At 45.3% G+C, this 16038-nt stretch overlaps 3 protein-coding genes across 14 annotated transcripts in view; 2 read left to right on the plus strand and 1 right to left on the minus strand.

Moving 5' to 3' along the window:
• The window catches only part of rdh8b (retinol dehydrogenase 8b), a 9893-nt gene extending 9542 nt beyond the window's left edge, over positions 1–351 (plus strand). For all 6 annotated transcript variants that reach the window (XM_053616341.1, XM_053616342.1, XM_053616343.1 and 3 more), the window contains one exon: positions 124–351. In XM_053616341.1, the coding sequence (XP_053472316.1) occupies positions 124–351 (228 nt within the window). The remainder of the gene's footprint in view (positions 1–123) is intronic.
• A 574-nt stretch (positions 352–925) lies between these two features.
• Positions 926–9475, minus strand: LOC128602475 (zinc finger protein 84-like). 6 transcript variants are annotated; one of them, XM_053616311.1, is made up of 5 exons: positions 9398–9475; positions 8156–8369; positions 4950–5507; positions 2346–2733; positions 926–2210 (listed from the first exon to the last, which is right to left on the minus strand). In XM_053616311.1, the coding sequence occupies exons 2-5, from the start codon at positions 8366–8368 to the stop codon at positions 1690–1692; spliced, it is 1680 nt and encodes a 559-aa protein (XP_053472286.1). In that variant the 5' UTR covers position 8369; positions 9398–9475; the 3' UTR covers positions 926–1689. The 6 variants fall into 6 exon arrangements, with proteins under 6 accessions (XP_053472286.1, XP_053472291.1, XP_053472290.1 ...); XM_053616316.1 differs by lacking the exon at positions 9398–9475 and having other exon boundaries at positions 4950–5504; positions 8216–9208; XM_053616315.1 differs by lacking the exon at positions 9398–9475 and having other exon boundaries at positions 8216–9208.
• Positions 9476–10730: 1255 nt separating this feature from the next.
• Positions 10731–16003, plus strand: LOC128602476 (zinc finger protein 883-like). Of its 2 annotated transcripts, none has more exons than XM_053616317.1 (4): positions 10731–10801; positions 11370–11598; positions 11689–11947; positions 12470–14039. In XM_053616317.1, exons 2-4 carry the CDS (start codon positions 11389–11391, stop codon positions 13672–13674), a joined length of 1674 nt encoding a protein of 557 aa, XP_053472292.1. In that variant the 5' UTR covers positions 10731–10801; positions 11370–11388; the 3' UTR covers positions 13675–14039. The 2 variants fall into 2 exon arrangements, 1 of the variants encoding a protein (XP_053472292.1); XR_008384845.1 differs by adding an exon at positions 15231–16003 and having other exon boundaries at positions 10743–11598; positions 12470–13792.
• Positions 16004–16038: the final 35 nt, after the last annotated feature.

Genomic DNA, 16038 nt, shown 5'->3' on the forward strand with positions numbered 1-16038 from the left:
AGCGTCTGCTGTCCCTGTGAATGAGCTGTTACTATAGAAACGATAGTGTGTTAGAACAAGCGCGTGTGATTTGTGTGATCTGGTCTTCAGGACCTTCTCTCTCTGTGTTTATCGTGTGTGTAGATCACTAAGCAGGTGATTGAGACGCGGCCTCCTCGTTTCCGCACCCTCACGAACCCTCTGTACACGCCGCTGGTGGCTCTGAAGATGGCCGACGAGGGCGGAGACCTGTCCGTACGCTCGCTTTATCACCTGCTCTTTAACCTGGGCGGAGTCATGAAGATCAGCATGAACACACTCAAGTGCCTCACCTGTGCGTGTTTACGGACTAGAACTGTCTCACCTGACTAACACACACACACACACACACCCCACATCCTTTATACAATAATACAATCAGTGAAAGGATATGTGAAATAGTGTTATTTTATGCTGAATATACATTTATAACCATTTCCAAAAACGCTGGGTAAATGTAAATAAAAACAGAACGCAATGATTTGCAAAACTCATAAACCTGTATGTTATTCACAATAGAACATAGAAAACATATGTTTAAACTGAGGAAATGTAGCGTTTTAAGTTAAAAAAAAAAAAAAAAAGGTCATTCTGAATTTGATGGCTGCAGCACGTCTCAAAAACGTTGGGACGGGACAACAAAAGGCTGGAAAAGTAAGTGTTAGTAAACAGACACAGCTGGAGGCGAATTGGGAACAGAGCAGTAAGATGACTGGGGATAAAAAGAGGATTTTAGAGAGGCGGAGTCTTTCAGGAGTAAAGACGGACAGAGGTTCACCAATCTGTGAAAAACTGCGTCTACAATCTGTGGAACGATTTCAGAATAACGTTCCTCAATGTAAAATTGTGAAGACTGAATATCTCATCATCTACAGGACATGATCCTGAACTCAACTCAAATATGCAGAGTTAACATTTCCTACAGTGACGCTTGGTACACTTGTTTAATTCATTTCTCAACATCATAAAGCCGATTATCTCGGGCAATTACACGTATATACAATTACACAGCGCTCCATAATACACAACGTGTTTACCAGTCCTTTATTGCTGTATTCCGCTTCTTGAGGCTGGAGTTTTGACACATTACACTGAGGAGATCCGTAAAGTAGTACGCTTATACAGTATGTTCTATAGATGTTTGATTTGCAAAGTCGGGTTCATGTGTGTTTATGTCCTGTATATGCAGGAAATAAACAGATTCTGATTTTAACAGGTCATTCTGAAGGTGTTTATGACATTATAGAGATCTGGAGTAAGCTCCAGAAAGACTTTTTGACTCGTGTACAGGAAGTTCCATCAGTGCCCAACTCTTCGCTCACGTCCATTCGTTCTGCTCGTCTGACTAAATAAAATAAGTCTCTACGAATGTCTTCTTGTGTGGACTGGGGAGTGAAATTAGGTGCTGGTGAAAGTGGTGGAGATATTAGTATGACAGCTGTGTACAGAGAGCGCTGGACAGACTAAAGCCCCGCTGCATCAGGCTCTTCGGATTGAGAGGGCGTGAGGGATAAATCCCACTGCACCAGTATCAGCAGGGCAACCCTGGAGAACCGTTCAGGAACCTGAAGTTTCGTTATGAAACACATCTTGAACGCTACATGTCCATGATAAAGATTAATATGCAAGCTGGCTCGGCGCGGAGGTGAATTGATTTGGAGGAGGTGTCAATCATTTGTATTTGCGATTGTGTGTTCTGTAATGCTTCACGAGGTGAGCCGACTGTCCGAATCTCTTCCCGCACTTCTTGCACTTGTACGGTTTCTCTCCGGTGTGTGTTCTCTGGTGCTTATTAAGCGTGGAAGAATCGGAGAAGCGCTTCTCGCAGGTCAGACACGCGTAGGGTTTTTCTCCCGTGTGGATTCTGCCGTGAGTTTTCAGCTTGGAGGCTTGAGAGAAGCGTTTTCCACACTGGCTGCACAGGAAGGGTTTTTCTCCGGTGTGTGTTCTCTGGTGAGATGTCAGGTTGTACAACTGTGTGAAGGTTTTCCCGCAGCATTTGCAGCAGAACGGTTTCTCTCCAGCGTGGAGCTTCTGGTGTTTGAGGAGATTGAACTCTAAAGTGAAGCTCTTGTCACAGAGAGAGCAGCGGAACGGCTTCTCCGAGAGTTCCTCACAGAGGAGCTTCGAGGTGTGACGTTCCAGATCTTTCGCTCTTGTTTTGTTAGATGTGCTCCTCGTATCAGCTGGGTCTTCAGGAAGACATGAAGGAGAGAAACAAAAAACCTGTGGGTTAATCACAAAGCAGTCTATATATAAATAAATAAAAACGCCTGGTTCTACTGATTTGTGTTAGAACCTTCGTGGTCATCATGACGGGAACTTACCAAAAGTGTTCAAACCATCAGTTGTATTATCTTCATGTTCTTCCTTCTTCAGGCTCTTCAGTTCTTTGGTCGCGTGTTTGATGTTCAAGTTCCTGAAATCCACCAGCTGCACTGAACACTTCTTAATGCGAGTGTGTAGTGTGTGTTCATCAGTGTGTGTGTGTGTAGTGTGTGAGATTTCCAGTGGCTCAGGTTCACTTTTAAAAACAGCATGCAGGTCCTCCACCCGTGTGAGTGTGTGTAGGTCTTCATGGTGGATGTGTGTGTGATGTGGTTCAGTTTTACACTCGGAAGTTGAACAGAATTCCGGTTTCAGTGTGAGATATTCCTGCTGCTCCGTTAGGAAAGGATTCGGTTCAGTCTTCATTCCAGGACACAACACTGCCTGCTGAAAAATCACAATATAAACATTAAAAAATTATTTTATATAACAGTTATTGGGAAAAAAATTAAAATAAGAAATATTAAAAATAACTATTTAAACATATGAAAAAATATAGAAATTATTTTTTTAAACTTCTTAAAAAAAAAAAGGATTACAAAATACAGTTGCAATCAGAATGATTCACCCCTCACCATAGATCAGGTTTATTGTTAGAATGTACAGACTTCCAGCTGTTTGCGATGAACACATCAAACAAAAGCAACTGAAATAGTTCGACACGACGAACGCTTGAACTGGTTTCCCCAAATTCAACTGAAAATGTAAATTATAATGATTTCTCTAGTCTCAAAATTATTCACCCCCCTCATGGCAATCATCTTTAGTATTTAGTAGCGCTCCTTTTGCTGTTATGACCTGCTGTAAACGAGATGCAGAGCTTCTGCAGCGTTCCTGAGGAATCTTCTCCCGTTCCTCATGAGCACTGGCCTCCAGTTCAGTAATATTCTTGGGTTTGCGTGCTGCATCCGCCTTCTTCACATCCCACCAGAGATTTCTTATGGGGTTCAAGTCAGGTGACAGTGATGGCCCTGTAGAATCTTCCAGGACGACTTCTGCACCCAAGCCTTTGTGGAATTTGAGGTATGCTTGGGATCGTTGTCCTGTTGGAAGGTCCGATGATGCCCAAGCTTCAGCTTCCTCACAGACGGCATGAGGTTTTCTCCTAGGATTTCCAGATACTTCACTGAATCCATCTCGCCTTCCTCACACTGCAGGTTTCCAGTGCCGGAGGATGCAAAGCAGCCGCAGAGCATCTCCGAGCCCCCACCATGCTCGACTGTGGACAGAGTGTTCTTTCTTCATTCTTCTTCCTCCAGACAGACCGCTGATCCATCGTGCAGAAAAGTTGTGGATTATTTATCTGATTTTGAGTGACTTTTCTTGTGCTTTTGGGTCAGTAGTGGTGAACGTCTTGGAGTTCTGGCATGGACCTTCTGCATTTAGTACACACCTTACTGTACTCACTGAAAACTCAGTGTCTGTTACACCAGGTCTCGCTGCAGGTCTTTTGCAGTAACTCGAGGGTTTTTGACAACCTGCCTTCTCACAAATCTGCTTGCAGCCATTGATATCTTCCTTTTTCTGCCCCGTCCAGGTATTTCATGAATTTTCTGCCCCTAGCCAGTTCAGGTATTTCATGTGTTCCAGCTCAAGCACACCTGCTGCAACTAATGAAGGCCTTGATTAGTTTATATCAGGTGTGCTTGAGACAACACCTGTTTTGCATATTTGTGCTGTCGTGAGGGATTCTATACAGGGGGGTGAATAATTTTAATTACAGCTGTACACTTCAAAATAATTCACAAAATAATAAATCACTTTAAACACAATTTTAAATCGCAGATTTGGTTTCACTCTACTCCACACCTCACCCCTGGTGATAAAGCTCTACTCCACCCCTCACCTGGTGTTAAAGCTCTACTCCACCCCTCACCTGGTGATAAAGCGCTAACTCCACCCCTCACCTGGTGATAAAGCGCTAACTCCACCCCTCACCTGGTGATAAAGCGCTAACTCCACCCCTCACCTGGTGATAAAGCTCTACTCCACCCCTCACCTGGTGATAAAGCTCTACTCCACCCCTCACCTGGTGTTAAAGCTCTAACTCCACCCCTTACCTGGTGATAAAGCTCTACTCCACCCCTCACCTGGTGATAAAGCTCTACTCCACCCCTCACCTGGTGATAAAGCTCTACTCCACCCCTCACCTGGTATTAAAGCTCTACTCCACCCCTCACCTGGTGTTAAAGCGCTAACTCCACCCCTCACCTGGTGATAAAGCTCTACTCCACCCCTCACCTGGTGATAAAGCTCTACTCCACCCCTCACCTGGTATTAAAGCTCTACTCCACCCCTCACCTGGTGTTAAAGCTCTAACTCCACCCCTTACCTGGTGATAAAGCTCTACTCCACCCCTCACCTGGTGTTAAAGCTCTACTCCACCCCTCACCTGGTGATAAAGCTCTACTCCACCCCTCACCTGGTATTAAAGCTCTACTCCACCCCTCACCTGGTGTTAAAGCGCTAACTCCACCCCTCACCTGGTGATAAAGCTCTACTCCACCCCTCACCTGGTGATAAAGCTCTACTCCACCCCTCACCTGGTGATAAAGCTCTACTCCACCCCTCACCTGGTATTAAAGCTCTACTCCACCCCTCACCTGGTGTTGTAGCTCAGCCTTTGGGTGGTGTGTTAATAATTTGTGGTGTAGTTCAGCCACCTCTTCCCTCAGTGCAGTGATCTGAGTGTGGAGAAGCTCGATGTCCTCCATGGAGAGATCAGTGTTCAGAGCGACTGACTGCATAAACATCACCATTTCTCCTGGAAACTCTCCGTCACCGTCACACCACTGCACCCGCTCCACTGACGTCATTCTGCAACAATTATCTTCATGTTCTTCCTTCTTCAGACTCGGTTCTTCAGCCACATGTTTTATGTCCGAGTTCCTGCGAGTGTGTAGTGTGTGTTCATCAGTGTGTGTAGTGTGTGTGTGTGTAGTGTGTGAGATTTCCAGTGGCTCAGGTTCACTTTTAAAAACAGCATGCAGGTCCTCCACCCGTGTGAGTGTGTGTAGGTCTTCATGGTGGATGTGTGTGTGATGTGGTTCAGTTTTACACTCGGAAGTTGAACAGAATTCCGGTTTCAGTGTGAGATATTCCTGCTGCTCCGTTAGGAAAGGATTCGGTTCAGTCTTCATTCCAGGACACAACACTGCCTGCTGAAAAATCACAATATAAACATGTGGGTTTTTTAAATTATATCACCCTCACCTGGTGATAAAGCTCTACTCCACCCCTCACCTGGTGATAAAGCGCTAACTCCACCCCTCACCTGGTGATAAAGCGCTAACTCCACCCCTCACCTGGTGATAAAGCTCTACTCCACCCCTCACCTGGTGATAAAGCGCTAACTCCACCCCTCACCTGGTGATAAAGCGCTAACTCCACCCCTCACCTGGTGATAAAGCTCTACTCCACCCCTCACCTGGTGATAAAGCGCTAACTCCACCCCTCACCTGGTGATAAAGCGCTAACTCCACCCCTCACCTGGTGATAAAGCGCTAACTCCACCCTCACCTGGTGATAAAGCGCTAACTCCACCCTCACCTGGTGATAAAGCGCTAACTCCACCCTCACCTGGTGATAAAGCGCTAACTCCACCCCTCACCTGGTGATAAAGCGCACCCCTCACCGCTGGTGATAAAGCGCTAACTCCACCCCTCACCTGGTGATAAAGCGCTAACTCCACCCCTCACCTGGTGATAAAGCGCTAACTCCACCCCTCACCTGGTGATAAAGCGCTAACTCCACCCCTCACCTGGTGATAAAGCGCTAACTCCACCCCTCACCTGGTGATAAAGCGCTAACTCCACCCTCACCTGGTGATAAAGCGCTAACTCCACCCTCACCTGGTGATAAAGCGCTAACCTCCACCCCTCACCTGGTGATAAAGCGCTAACTCCACCCCTCACCTGGTGATAAAGCGCTAACTCCACCCCTCACCTGATAAAGCGCTAACTCCACCCCTCACCTGGTGATAAAGCGCTAACTCCACCCCTCACCTGGTGATAAAGCGCTAACTCCACCCCTCACCTGGTGATAAAGCGCTAACTCCACCCCTCACCTGGTGATAAAGCGCTAACTCCACCCTCACCTGGTGATAAAGCGCTAACTCCACCCTCACCTGGTGATAAAGCGCTAACTCCACCCTCACCTGGTGATAAAGCGCTAACTCCACCCCTCACCTGGTGATAAAGCGCTAACTCCACCCCTCACCTGGTGATAAAGCGCTAACTCCACCCCTCACCTGGTGATAAAGCTCTACTCCACCCCTCACCTGGTGATAAAGCGCTAACTCCACCCCTCACCTGGTGATAAAGCGCTAACTCCACCCCTCACCTGGTGATAAAGCTCTACTCCACCCCTCACCTGGTGATAAAGCGCTAACTCCACCCCTCACCTGGTGTTAAAGCGCTAACTCCACCCCTCACCTGGTGATAAAGCTCTACTCCACCCCTCACCTGGTGTTAAAGCTCTAACTCCACCCCTCACCTGGTGTTAAAGCGCTAACTCCACCCCTCACCTGGTGATAAAGCGCTAACTCCACCCTCACCTGGTGATAAAGCGCTAACTCCACCCTCACCTGGTGATAAAGCGCTAACTCCACCCCTCACCTGGTGATAAAGCGCTAACTCCACCCCTCACCTGGTGATAAAGCGCTAACTCCACCCCTCACCTGGTGATAAAGCGCTAACTCCACCCCTCACCTGGTGATAAAGCTCTACTCCACCCTCACCTGGTGATAAAGCGCTAACTCCACCCCTCACCTGGTGATAAAGCGCTAACTCCTCCCCTCACCTGGTGATAAAGCGCTAACTCCACCCCTCACCTGGTGATAAAGCGCTAACTCCACCCCTCACCTGGTGATAAAGCGCTAACTCCACCCCTCACCTGGTGTTAAAGCGCTAACTCCACCCCTCACCTGGTGATAAAGCTCTACTCCACCCCTCACCTGGTGTTAAAGCTCTAACTCCACCCCTCACCTGGTGTTAAAGCGCTAACTCCACCCCTCACCTGGTGATAAAGCGCTAACTCCACCCTCACCTGGTGATAAAGCGCTAACTCCACCCTCACCTGGTGATAAAGCGCTAACTCCACCCTCACCTGGTGATAAAGCGCTAACTCCACCCCTCACCTGGTGATAAAGCGCTAACTCCACCCCTCACCTGGTGATAAAGCGCTAACTCCACCCCTCACCTGGTGATAAAGCTCTACTCCACCCTCACCTGGTGATAAAGCGCTAACTCCACCCCTCACCTGGTGATAAAGCGCTAACTCCACCCCTCACCTGGTGATAAAGCGCTAACTCCACCCCTCACCTGGTGTTAAAGCGCTAACTCCACCCCTCACCTGGTGATAAAGCTCTACTCCACCCCTCACCTGGTGTTAAAGCTCTAACTCCACCCCTCACCTGGTGTTAAAGCGCTAACTCCACCCCTCACCTGGTGATAAAGCGCTAACTCCACCCTCACCTGGTGATAAAGCGCTAACTCCACCCTCACCTGGTGATAAAGCGCTAACTCCACCCCTCACCTGGTGATAAAGCGCTAACTCCACCCCTCACCTGGTGATAAAGCGCTAACTCCACCCCTCACCTGGTGTTAAAGCCCTAACTCCACCCTCACCTGGTGATAAAGCTCTACTCCACCCCTCACCTGGTGATAAAGCCCTAACTCCACCCCTCACCTGGTGATAAAGCTCTAACGCCACCCCTCACCTGGTGATAAAGCTCTACTCCACCCCTCACCTGGTGATAAAGCTCTACTCCACCCCTCACCTGGTGATAAAGCTCTACTCCACCCCTCACCTGGTGTTGTAGCTCAGCCTTTGGGTGGTGTGTTAATAATTTGTGGTGTAGTTCAGCCACCTCTTCCCTCAGTGCAGTGATCTGAGTGTGGAGAAGCTCGATGTCCTCCATGGAGAGATCAGTGTTCAGAGCGACTGACTGCATAAACATCACCATTTCTCCTGGAAACTCTCCGTCACTGTCACACCACCGCACCCGCTCCACTGACGTCATTCTGCAACAACAACAACATTAGTGGAGATCCAACAACACATGTACACACACACACACCTCGCCAAACAATTACTGCAGTGTGAAAACAAACACAACACACACTCTGGTGGTTCTCTCCTTAATAAGATGCTGTTTATGTAAATGAGTTGCCTTCGTCTCATTAAACCGGTGTTCCGATGGGAGTAAAATCCGGAGCCGGGCGGGATCAGACACAAGCATGTTGTAAAGAAACATTTATACAGGTTTAGATTATTATTAAAGATTAAAAGTGTGAAGTTGGATTATAATGCTGGAGAAGGAAACGTCACTCCAGTTCTCACTAGAGATCTCCTGTTATCATCATTCTCAAACGTCACGTAAATAAACTGCATTCATTCTGACGTTTTTCAGATTTCTTCAAAAGAATTCAGGATGAACACGCCCCTTTTAATTCAGAAGACGCCCCCATTTAATTCAGAACACGCCCATTTTAATTCAGAACACGCCCATTTTAAGAGGTACACGTTTCTATAAATGAATCCCAGTGAACAGTAAAAGTCAATAACGCTTTCGAAACATAATCTTTTTGGTAAAACTTTTTTTTTTTTTTTTTTACATGAATCCTGTGACATAGAACACTAACTTTTCATTATTTTTCTTTTGATGTAAAAACAAACAAGAAAACCCCCCAGAAACGAATTCATTTATTATTACTATGTAACTTTTACAGTGTTTTCCAATCTGAGTTACTTTACAAACAACAGCAGAATTCCAGTATGTGGTAATTATAAATACAACATTTAATGCAGGAACACGTGATAAGAAAATAATAATAATAATAATAATAATAATAATAATAATAATAATAATAATAATAATGCAGTTACTGCGGTGTTAAAGTTAATATAATTTATTCAGTTATAAATCCATTAGAATCAGTGTTGTTTATAAGATTAAACTGCAGTCTTGTTTGACTTTTATATCGATATAAACACGATTTAAACTAATTATAATATATATATCTATATAAATTAATAAAACACTACATACCCCAGCCAGCGCGAGAGAAGTTCCAGCTCAGCACAAACACACACGCGAGCGCGCGCAGATTACTAACAGCCGATTGTGATTTCCGGATTAGACCGGAAGCGGAAGTACAAAATAAGAGTTGAACAGATCCTGTCAACGCAAAAGTGTCTCTTCAGAATTCCCGGACAGATTAATTCATGATTTATTATTCACCTACGCTAATAAAACATCAAAATATGACCTATTACTTATCAGATAAACTGCTGAGCTCTCTCTGTTGTGGGATTATTTCCCCTCATTATGAGTTAAAAGATACATGAGTTAATCCTTTAAATTCAGTTCAGTTGAAAGTGATTTCTGCTCACTCCTGATGTACACCTGTCTGTTCTTTAGGTCGTCCAGTTTTTATCCTTGTTCTGATGAAATTTCAGTATTTTGATGGTCATCCAGAACGATTAACACGGTTTATCTGTCTAATCTATCAGTCTGTCTAATCTATCAGTCTATCGGTCGGTCTCTGTCTGTGGGCTCACTTTATCATCATTTTAAATAAACTCACAGCTGAAAAAAAACCCAATAGAAACCTCATAGAATGTGTAACAGTTTTAATGGGTATAATAGGAGTTGTATTGGTTTTAGTGGAAACTGTAATGGTCCCTGTGGGTCTCTACTGGTGATCGACTTCTATTAGTGGTGTGTTGTCTCCAGTGGATACCATTAAGCACCTATGTCCTACTACATAATGGAAACTATAGTTATACTATAGTATATCTTGTAATGGTTTTAATGGTTAAAGGCTGATGGTTTTTAATAGTATTTGCAGTGGAAACCATCAGAATTTGTGTGATGGTTTCTACTGTGTTTTTTCAGCAGGGCTAAAACAGACTTTAATCTTATTAATACACACCTGTGCTAGTACACACTTACCTGACTGAAATGAATTTATATATGTATAGAATAATAAATACATTTTGCTTACACAATTATTTATTTAGTATCTAACAATAGCCAGTGAGATAACTGCAACTAAGCTCACTAATGTAGAGTCATTTAATGATGTTTAACTAAATGACGAGCAAAAACAACACAGGTACATGATTACACTTATACACTATATACCTTACAGATAGATGAAGGTGTAAAGAAAGACTAACACTTCAATTCATAGGAGCTGGATAAGCTGGGGAAAATACAAAATCTTTATTTTTCTCTTTGAGAAAAAAGTCTTCCGGAACGCTATTAAAGAAATGTAAAGGTTATTAAGGACAAATGCAGTGTATTGCAGTTCGTATTCAGTACCAGCAGGGGGAGATGATGCGCTTCAGCGCCTTTTTCCTCCGCAACAGCAGCGTCGCAGAAGAAGCAGCAGCAGAAGAAGCGTTGTTATGGTGAAACTGAACTGAGAATAAACTTCTCTTCTTTCGGGTAATGTTGAATATAAATATTGAAGTTTTTGTCCTGTGTTGTGAAGGTTTTGATTGGCTATCATTACTGTATAAATAATCAGGAGATAATCACTTACACACAGATCTGTTGTAGATGTTTAATCCAGACTCGTTTCACATGTTGTTTTATTGTGTTTATAAAATGAGGGGTTTATTAAATTATAAATGAAAGATGCTTTAGTACTGTGAGGGTTTTGGTTGGTTACACGCTGAGGTTCATGGGACGTGTAGTTTATTTTTAGGTTGTTGTTTTAATTCAGTGTATTTTTATTTTTATGTATGGATGATTAGTGGGCGGGGCTTAACCACAGTCAAGAAACACTCACACACTGCAGATGATGGATTTATAATTAAAAACGTCAATGAAAAATCATAGATTTATAGAAACACTTTTAAATTGTGAGAGAGAGATAGAGTGTGAGTGAGTGACTGTGTGTCAGTCTGTGTCTGTCTGTCTGTCTGTCTGTGTGTGTGTGTTGGTTAATACCTGGGATTTAATCACGACTTTCTGATCTTTCCTGCTGTAATGTCTGCCATCTCTCCATCAGTTAAGCGGTGGAGAGCACGATGGAGGAGGAGTGTGTGGGCGGAGGAGGAGAAGCTCTCCTGCAGCTCCACCTGCTCTGTGATCCTCCATCTTCCTGCACAGTGTCCGTCTGGACCGATCTGTCCATGGCCGACATCTCGCACCTCCACGCTGAAGTGTGTGAGCTCAGAGAGCTGGTGTCTGCGCTGGAGGAATCGTTACGGCGACAAAAAGCCATAAACACTCGTCAGGTGTGTGTGTGTGTGTGTGTGTGTGAGTGAGATGATCAGATCAGATCTCCTCAGTCATCCTCTCACCATCTTGTGTATGTTTCCTCTCAGGAGGTGCCGGGAGCTTCACCAGCGCTGTGCTCTATGTGTAAATCTGATCTCAACACAGCAGAAGTGCGAGACTCGGCACAGAGTGTGTGTGGTGAGCGCGAGGAGTCCGATGTAGACTGCGCACCACACACTCCTCTGACCATGTGCTCGGTGAAGCTGGTGGACTGTAGGACCGTGGAGCCGATCCCGCCCGTCACGAATAATGAGAAGGAGGAGGACGGGGAACCGAGCGCTAACGACGAGGACGTAATTCCCCACAGTGTGTCCCTTGCGTAAATATAAATAAATAAATAAATAAACACGCCTGGTTTAAAGTTCTCAGGTGTGTAGGGTATGGAAAGGTTCACCTGGCGTCTCCGTTATCGGGCGGAAATACCGCAGTACGCCACATTATAGAAATTCAGCAGCAGACAGAAACGATGACGAGCACAGTGTAATGAATATCATCCCAGGTCTTTTTGTTTCTACAGCAGTTCTTCTGCTTGTCGAAAAAACTCAAGAAGAAAGCGCTCTAAAGCCATGCTGACGTCTCGGTTAGAAGATGTGTTACCACGTCTTGTTAAAGGTGAACAGAGAATTCCTGCCACTGGAATTTTCCAACGTCTGGCTAGATGTCGAACAATTCTCTGTTCAGCTTTAACATTAATTAAACAAAGTATTATTCATCAGTTCCTCGTTTATTCGTCCCTGATGTCTTTAGATAAGCAATCATCCATGAGTTTATTATCGTGACTTTATTAGAGATATATCCGGATAATTTCTGCCGTTTCTCATCTTTCAGCTGACAGCGACGATGGAAATTGGTCGCCTTCGTCAGAAAGAAAACAACTGCGTGTTAACAAACTCAAACCCCAAACGAGGAAAGACGCGGGACCCGGGACGAGCTGTAAGGACCGGGTTTCTGAAGTGAACGGAGACGTTAAGGAGACGCCTACGGAGGCCGAGGAACCGAAGAGCGACTGCGGTGTTCAAGAGAGACTGTTCAAGTGCTCGCAGTGCAACAAAAGCTACGGTACGGCGCCAAGCCTGCGGAACCACATGAAGAGACACGCGAAGGAGCTGAGGTTCTGCTGTGACGAGTGCGGGAAGGGGTTCGTGACGTCGGCCGAGCTGAAGCTGCACACGAGTCGACACACGGGTGTCAGCGGCTTCGTGTGCGAGGTGTGCGGACAAAACCTGGCCGGCTCGTCAGGCCTCAAAGCACACATGCTGACGCACAGCGACGAGAGACCGTTCTCCTGCCGGGAGTGCGGAAAGATGTTCCGGACGAAGGGGAACCTCAAGGCGCACCTGAGGACGCACACCGGGGAGAAACCGTACCGCTGCTCGTACTGCGAGCGCACGTTCAGCCACGCGCCACGCGTCAAGGTTCATGAGCGCTCGCACACCAACGAGAAGCCGTTCAAATGCCAAACCTGCGGGAAGACCTTCTCACGCCTGGACAGTCTCCGGTCGCACGAGAGCGTCCACACCGGCCTGAAGCCGTACCAGTGCTCGCACTGCGGGAAGAGCTTCCGACAAGCCAGCCACCTGCTCTGTCACGAGAGGACACACACCGGAGAGCGGCCGTACCTGTGCTCCGACTGCGGGAAGAGCTTCTCCAGCCACGGGCACTTCCGCAGCCACCGGCGCATCCACACTGGCGAGCGGCCCTACCAGTGCACGGCGTGTGGAAAGAGCTTCAGGAAGCAGTTCACCCTGCACCAGCACAGCAAGACGCACACCGGAGAGCGACCGTACAAGTGCACGCAGTGCGACAAGAGCTTCGCCCGGACGTGCACGCTGAAGCAGCACCAGAGAATGCACTCGGGGGAAAAGCCGTACCAGTGTGCCATCTGCGGAGAGAAATTCGCCTTCCTTAGCTCGCTACACCAACACCGGAAAAAACACGGCCAAGACGCCGTAAACACGCGGTCCCACGCTGCAGGGATCGCCTCAGGAACTTCACAGGAAACGCCGACAGCCTGTAGCCCGACAGGAAATTAGGTGGGGAAAGGTTTGGGGCGGCCATTTTATGGTGACGGTTGTTAGTTTGAAGGCTGTGCAGGCGGCTCAGAGCCATTCAGTGCAATACGGAACTCATTACAGCTCTACAATCATCCAGGTATTAAACAGCCAAGTACATGCGTATAGTGTGCATGTGTGTATAGTGTGTGTTTTTAAGACTTAGCCTTAAAAATATTCCAGGTCTATAAATCATCATATGTTTAATAGCTTTTTTTCTCCGTTGGTGAGTAGAGTGGTCAGAAATCAGGTCTTTCTTTTGTTTGAGTAAAGCCTTAATCGAGAATGTGAAGCTGATCATATTTATATTTGATGTGAATGAATAAATAGATCAATAAATACCATAAGTTGTTTGTTTGTTTGTTTGTTTGTTTGTTTGTTTGTTTGTTTTTAAATTCAACTCAAATCTTGATAGTCAACCACACAATGTTTAAATGAAGACCTTCTCCTGAAAACAGCAGTGGATTCTGTAGAATCGGTATTTGGGTTAAACTTGTTTTCGCAGCGTTAAGTCCTGGTTCTGAATTCCCTGCAGTTATGATGTTTTCACACTTGAGTCCTCTTTAACCGAACTCGGACCAGTTGAAGTGGACCAAGTGAAAAAGGACCCGGTTCTCTTTACACTCACACTGTCCCTGTCCCTGCAAGAGATCCTTTTTGGTCCACTTAAGCACTGATGGGGTCTCCGACCTCTGAGTGTTCATACTGTTGCTTTTTGGGTCCTAGTCCACACTGCAGTGCTGTGCATGGTGGGTACATCAGTGTTGTACAACATGGCTGACTCTAAACGTGCTAATTATCCTGTACAACGTTTGTAAAATTACAAAAGAGAAATGGAGAATGCAATAATTTAAAAAAAATGAAAGAAATAAAATAATACCACAAAATAATAGCGTTGTTTATTGCTGGGTCAGAGCAAGTTAACGCTACAAAATGATCATTTTATATAAGCAAGTAACAAAACCAACACTATTAACTCTAACTCTCTTCTAGCAGAAGCAGACATGCTGAGTAGCACGAGTTTTACTGAGTGAGAATTCTTTAATACGGAAAAATCCAGCGAGCCGGAGTGATCTGTGTTCACGCACAATGTTAGAGAACCGTATCATAAGCTGAAAACAAACTGGACTCGGACCACCTCGGAAAGATGGTCTCGGTTCGGTTCGCTTTAAAAGGGTCTGAGATGGTTTGGACTGTCCACACACGGGACAAAAATCCAGCGAACCGGGCTCAGACTGCTGAAAAGGACCAAGTGTGAAAACACCTTAAAGTAGCAGAGTTCCCAGAGGGACCAGCGGGGAAGCGGGTCTAATCCCCGTGCTGTATGGAGCTCATTATGTGCGTGAGAGTATTAAAACAACATCTTAATAGTCCCAAATATTTCGGATGTAATTCTAGACAGATGTTCCAATGAAAAGGTTCCAATATTCCCAGTGAAAATCTCACTTCCCTTCATTACAGTTTTTTGTTGTTGATTATGTCTGGAATCCTGCCTTTGATGATAACTTTTGTGGGTTTTTTTTTGTTTTTTTTTACAGGCAGAAGAGTTTTTACAAGAAACCTTAAATGTGCATTCAGCGCCTGGAATGTGAAGGAACAGATCCCCAGATGCTTCGCCACATCCACTCGGTGAACTGTTCAAGCAACAGTTCTATATATAAAGCAGCACTATACCTCTGAACACCTGAACACCTCAAAACCGTGACATTTAAATGTTGATTTCTTATTTCAGACAAATTCAGACTTTTCCCCGCATGAGGTCCTCTTCCCAGTTAGCAGAACTTGTAGCAGGAACTCGAACCACTGCAACGTTTTCATCATTGTTGACCGATATTTTGTTGCATCTCTGAGAAATCTATCTAACAGATGCTAACTATAAACAGGTTACATGTTATCTCAGTCAAAGATACTAACATCAAAGATAGATTTTCGTTATTTATTTACGACACTAAAGGATGTTTTTTGGCGTATTTTTGGTTTCCAGCATATTATAGTGTTTAACAAGAGCTTGTACACAAAATATATCAAGGTTGCAAGGTTAGATAGCATCTTTTCCATCTCACCCCTCATCTGTGCCATGCCTGAGTGTTTCTCAGTACTACTACATAGAACTGATTTGGGGGCGGGTTTACATATGGACTGGTTTGTGATGTCATTAAGTAAGTACCAGGGACTTGGAATAATACTAATATCTGAGATTTGAGGATGACAACAAATCCTCACTAGCTTGTCGAGTGTTAGTGATGAACAAAATAACTTTGGTTGTCATGGTAACTCTGTGATGGCTCGGCACCGCATCCAGGGCGTCCCCCGCCTTGTGCCCCGAATTTTGTTGCCATGAATCTG

Source organism: Ictalurus furcatus, chromosome 26, assembly GCF_023375685.1.
Source record: "Ictalurus furcatus strain D&B chromosome 26, Billie_1.0, whole genome shotgun sequence".
Lineage (NCBI taxonomy): Eukaryota > Metazoa > Chordata > Actinopteri > Siluriformes > Ictaluridae > Ictalurus > Ictalurus furcatus.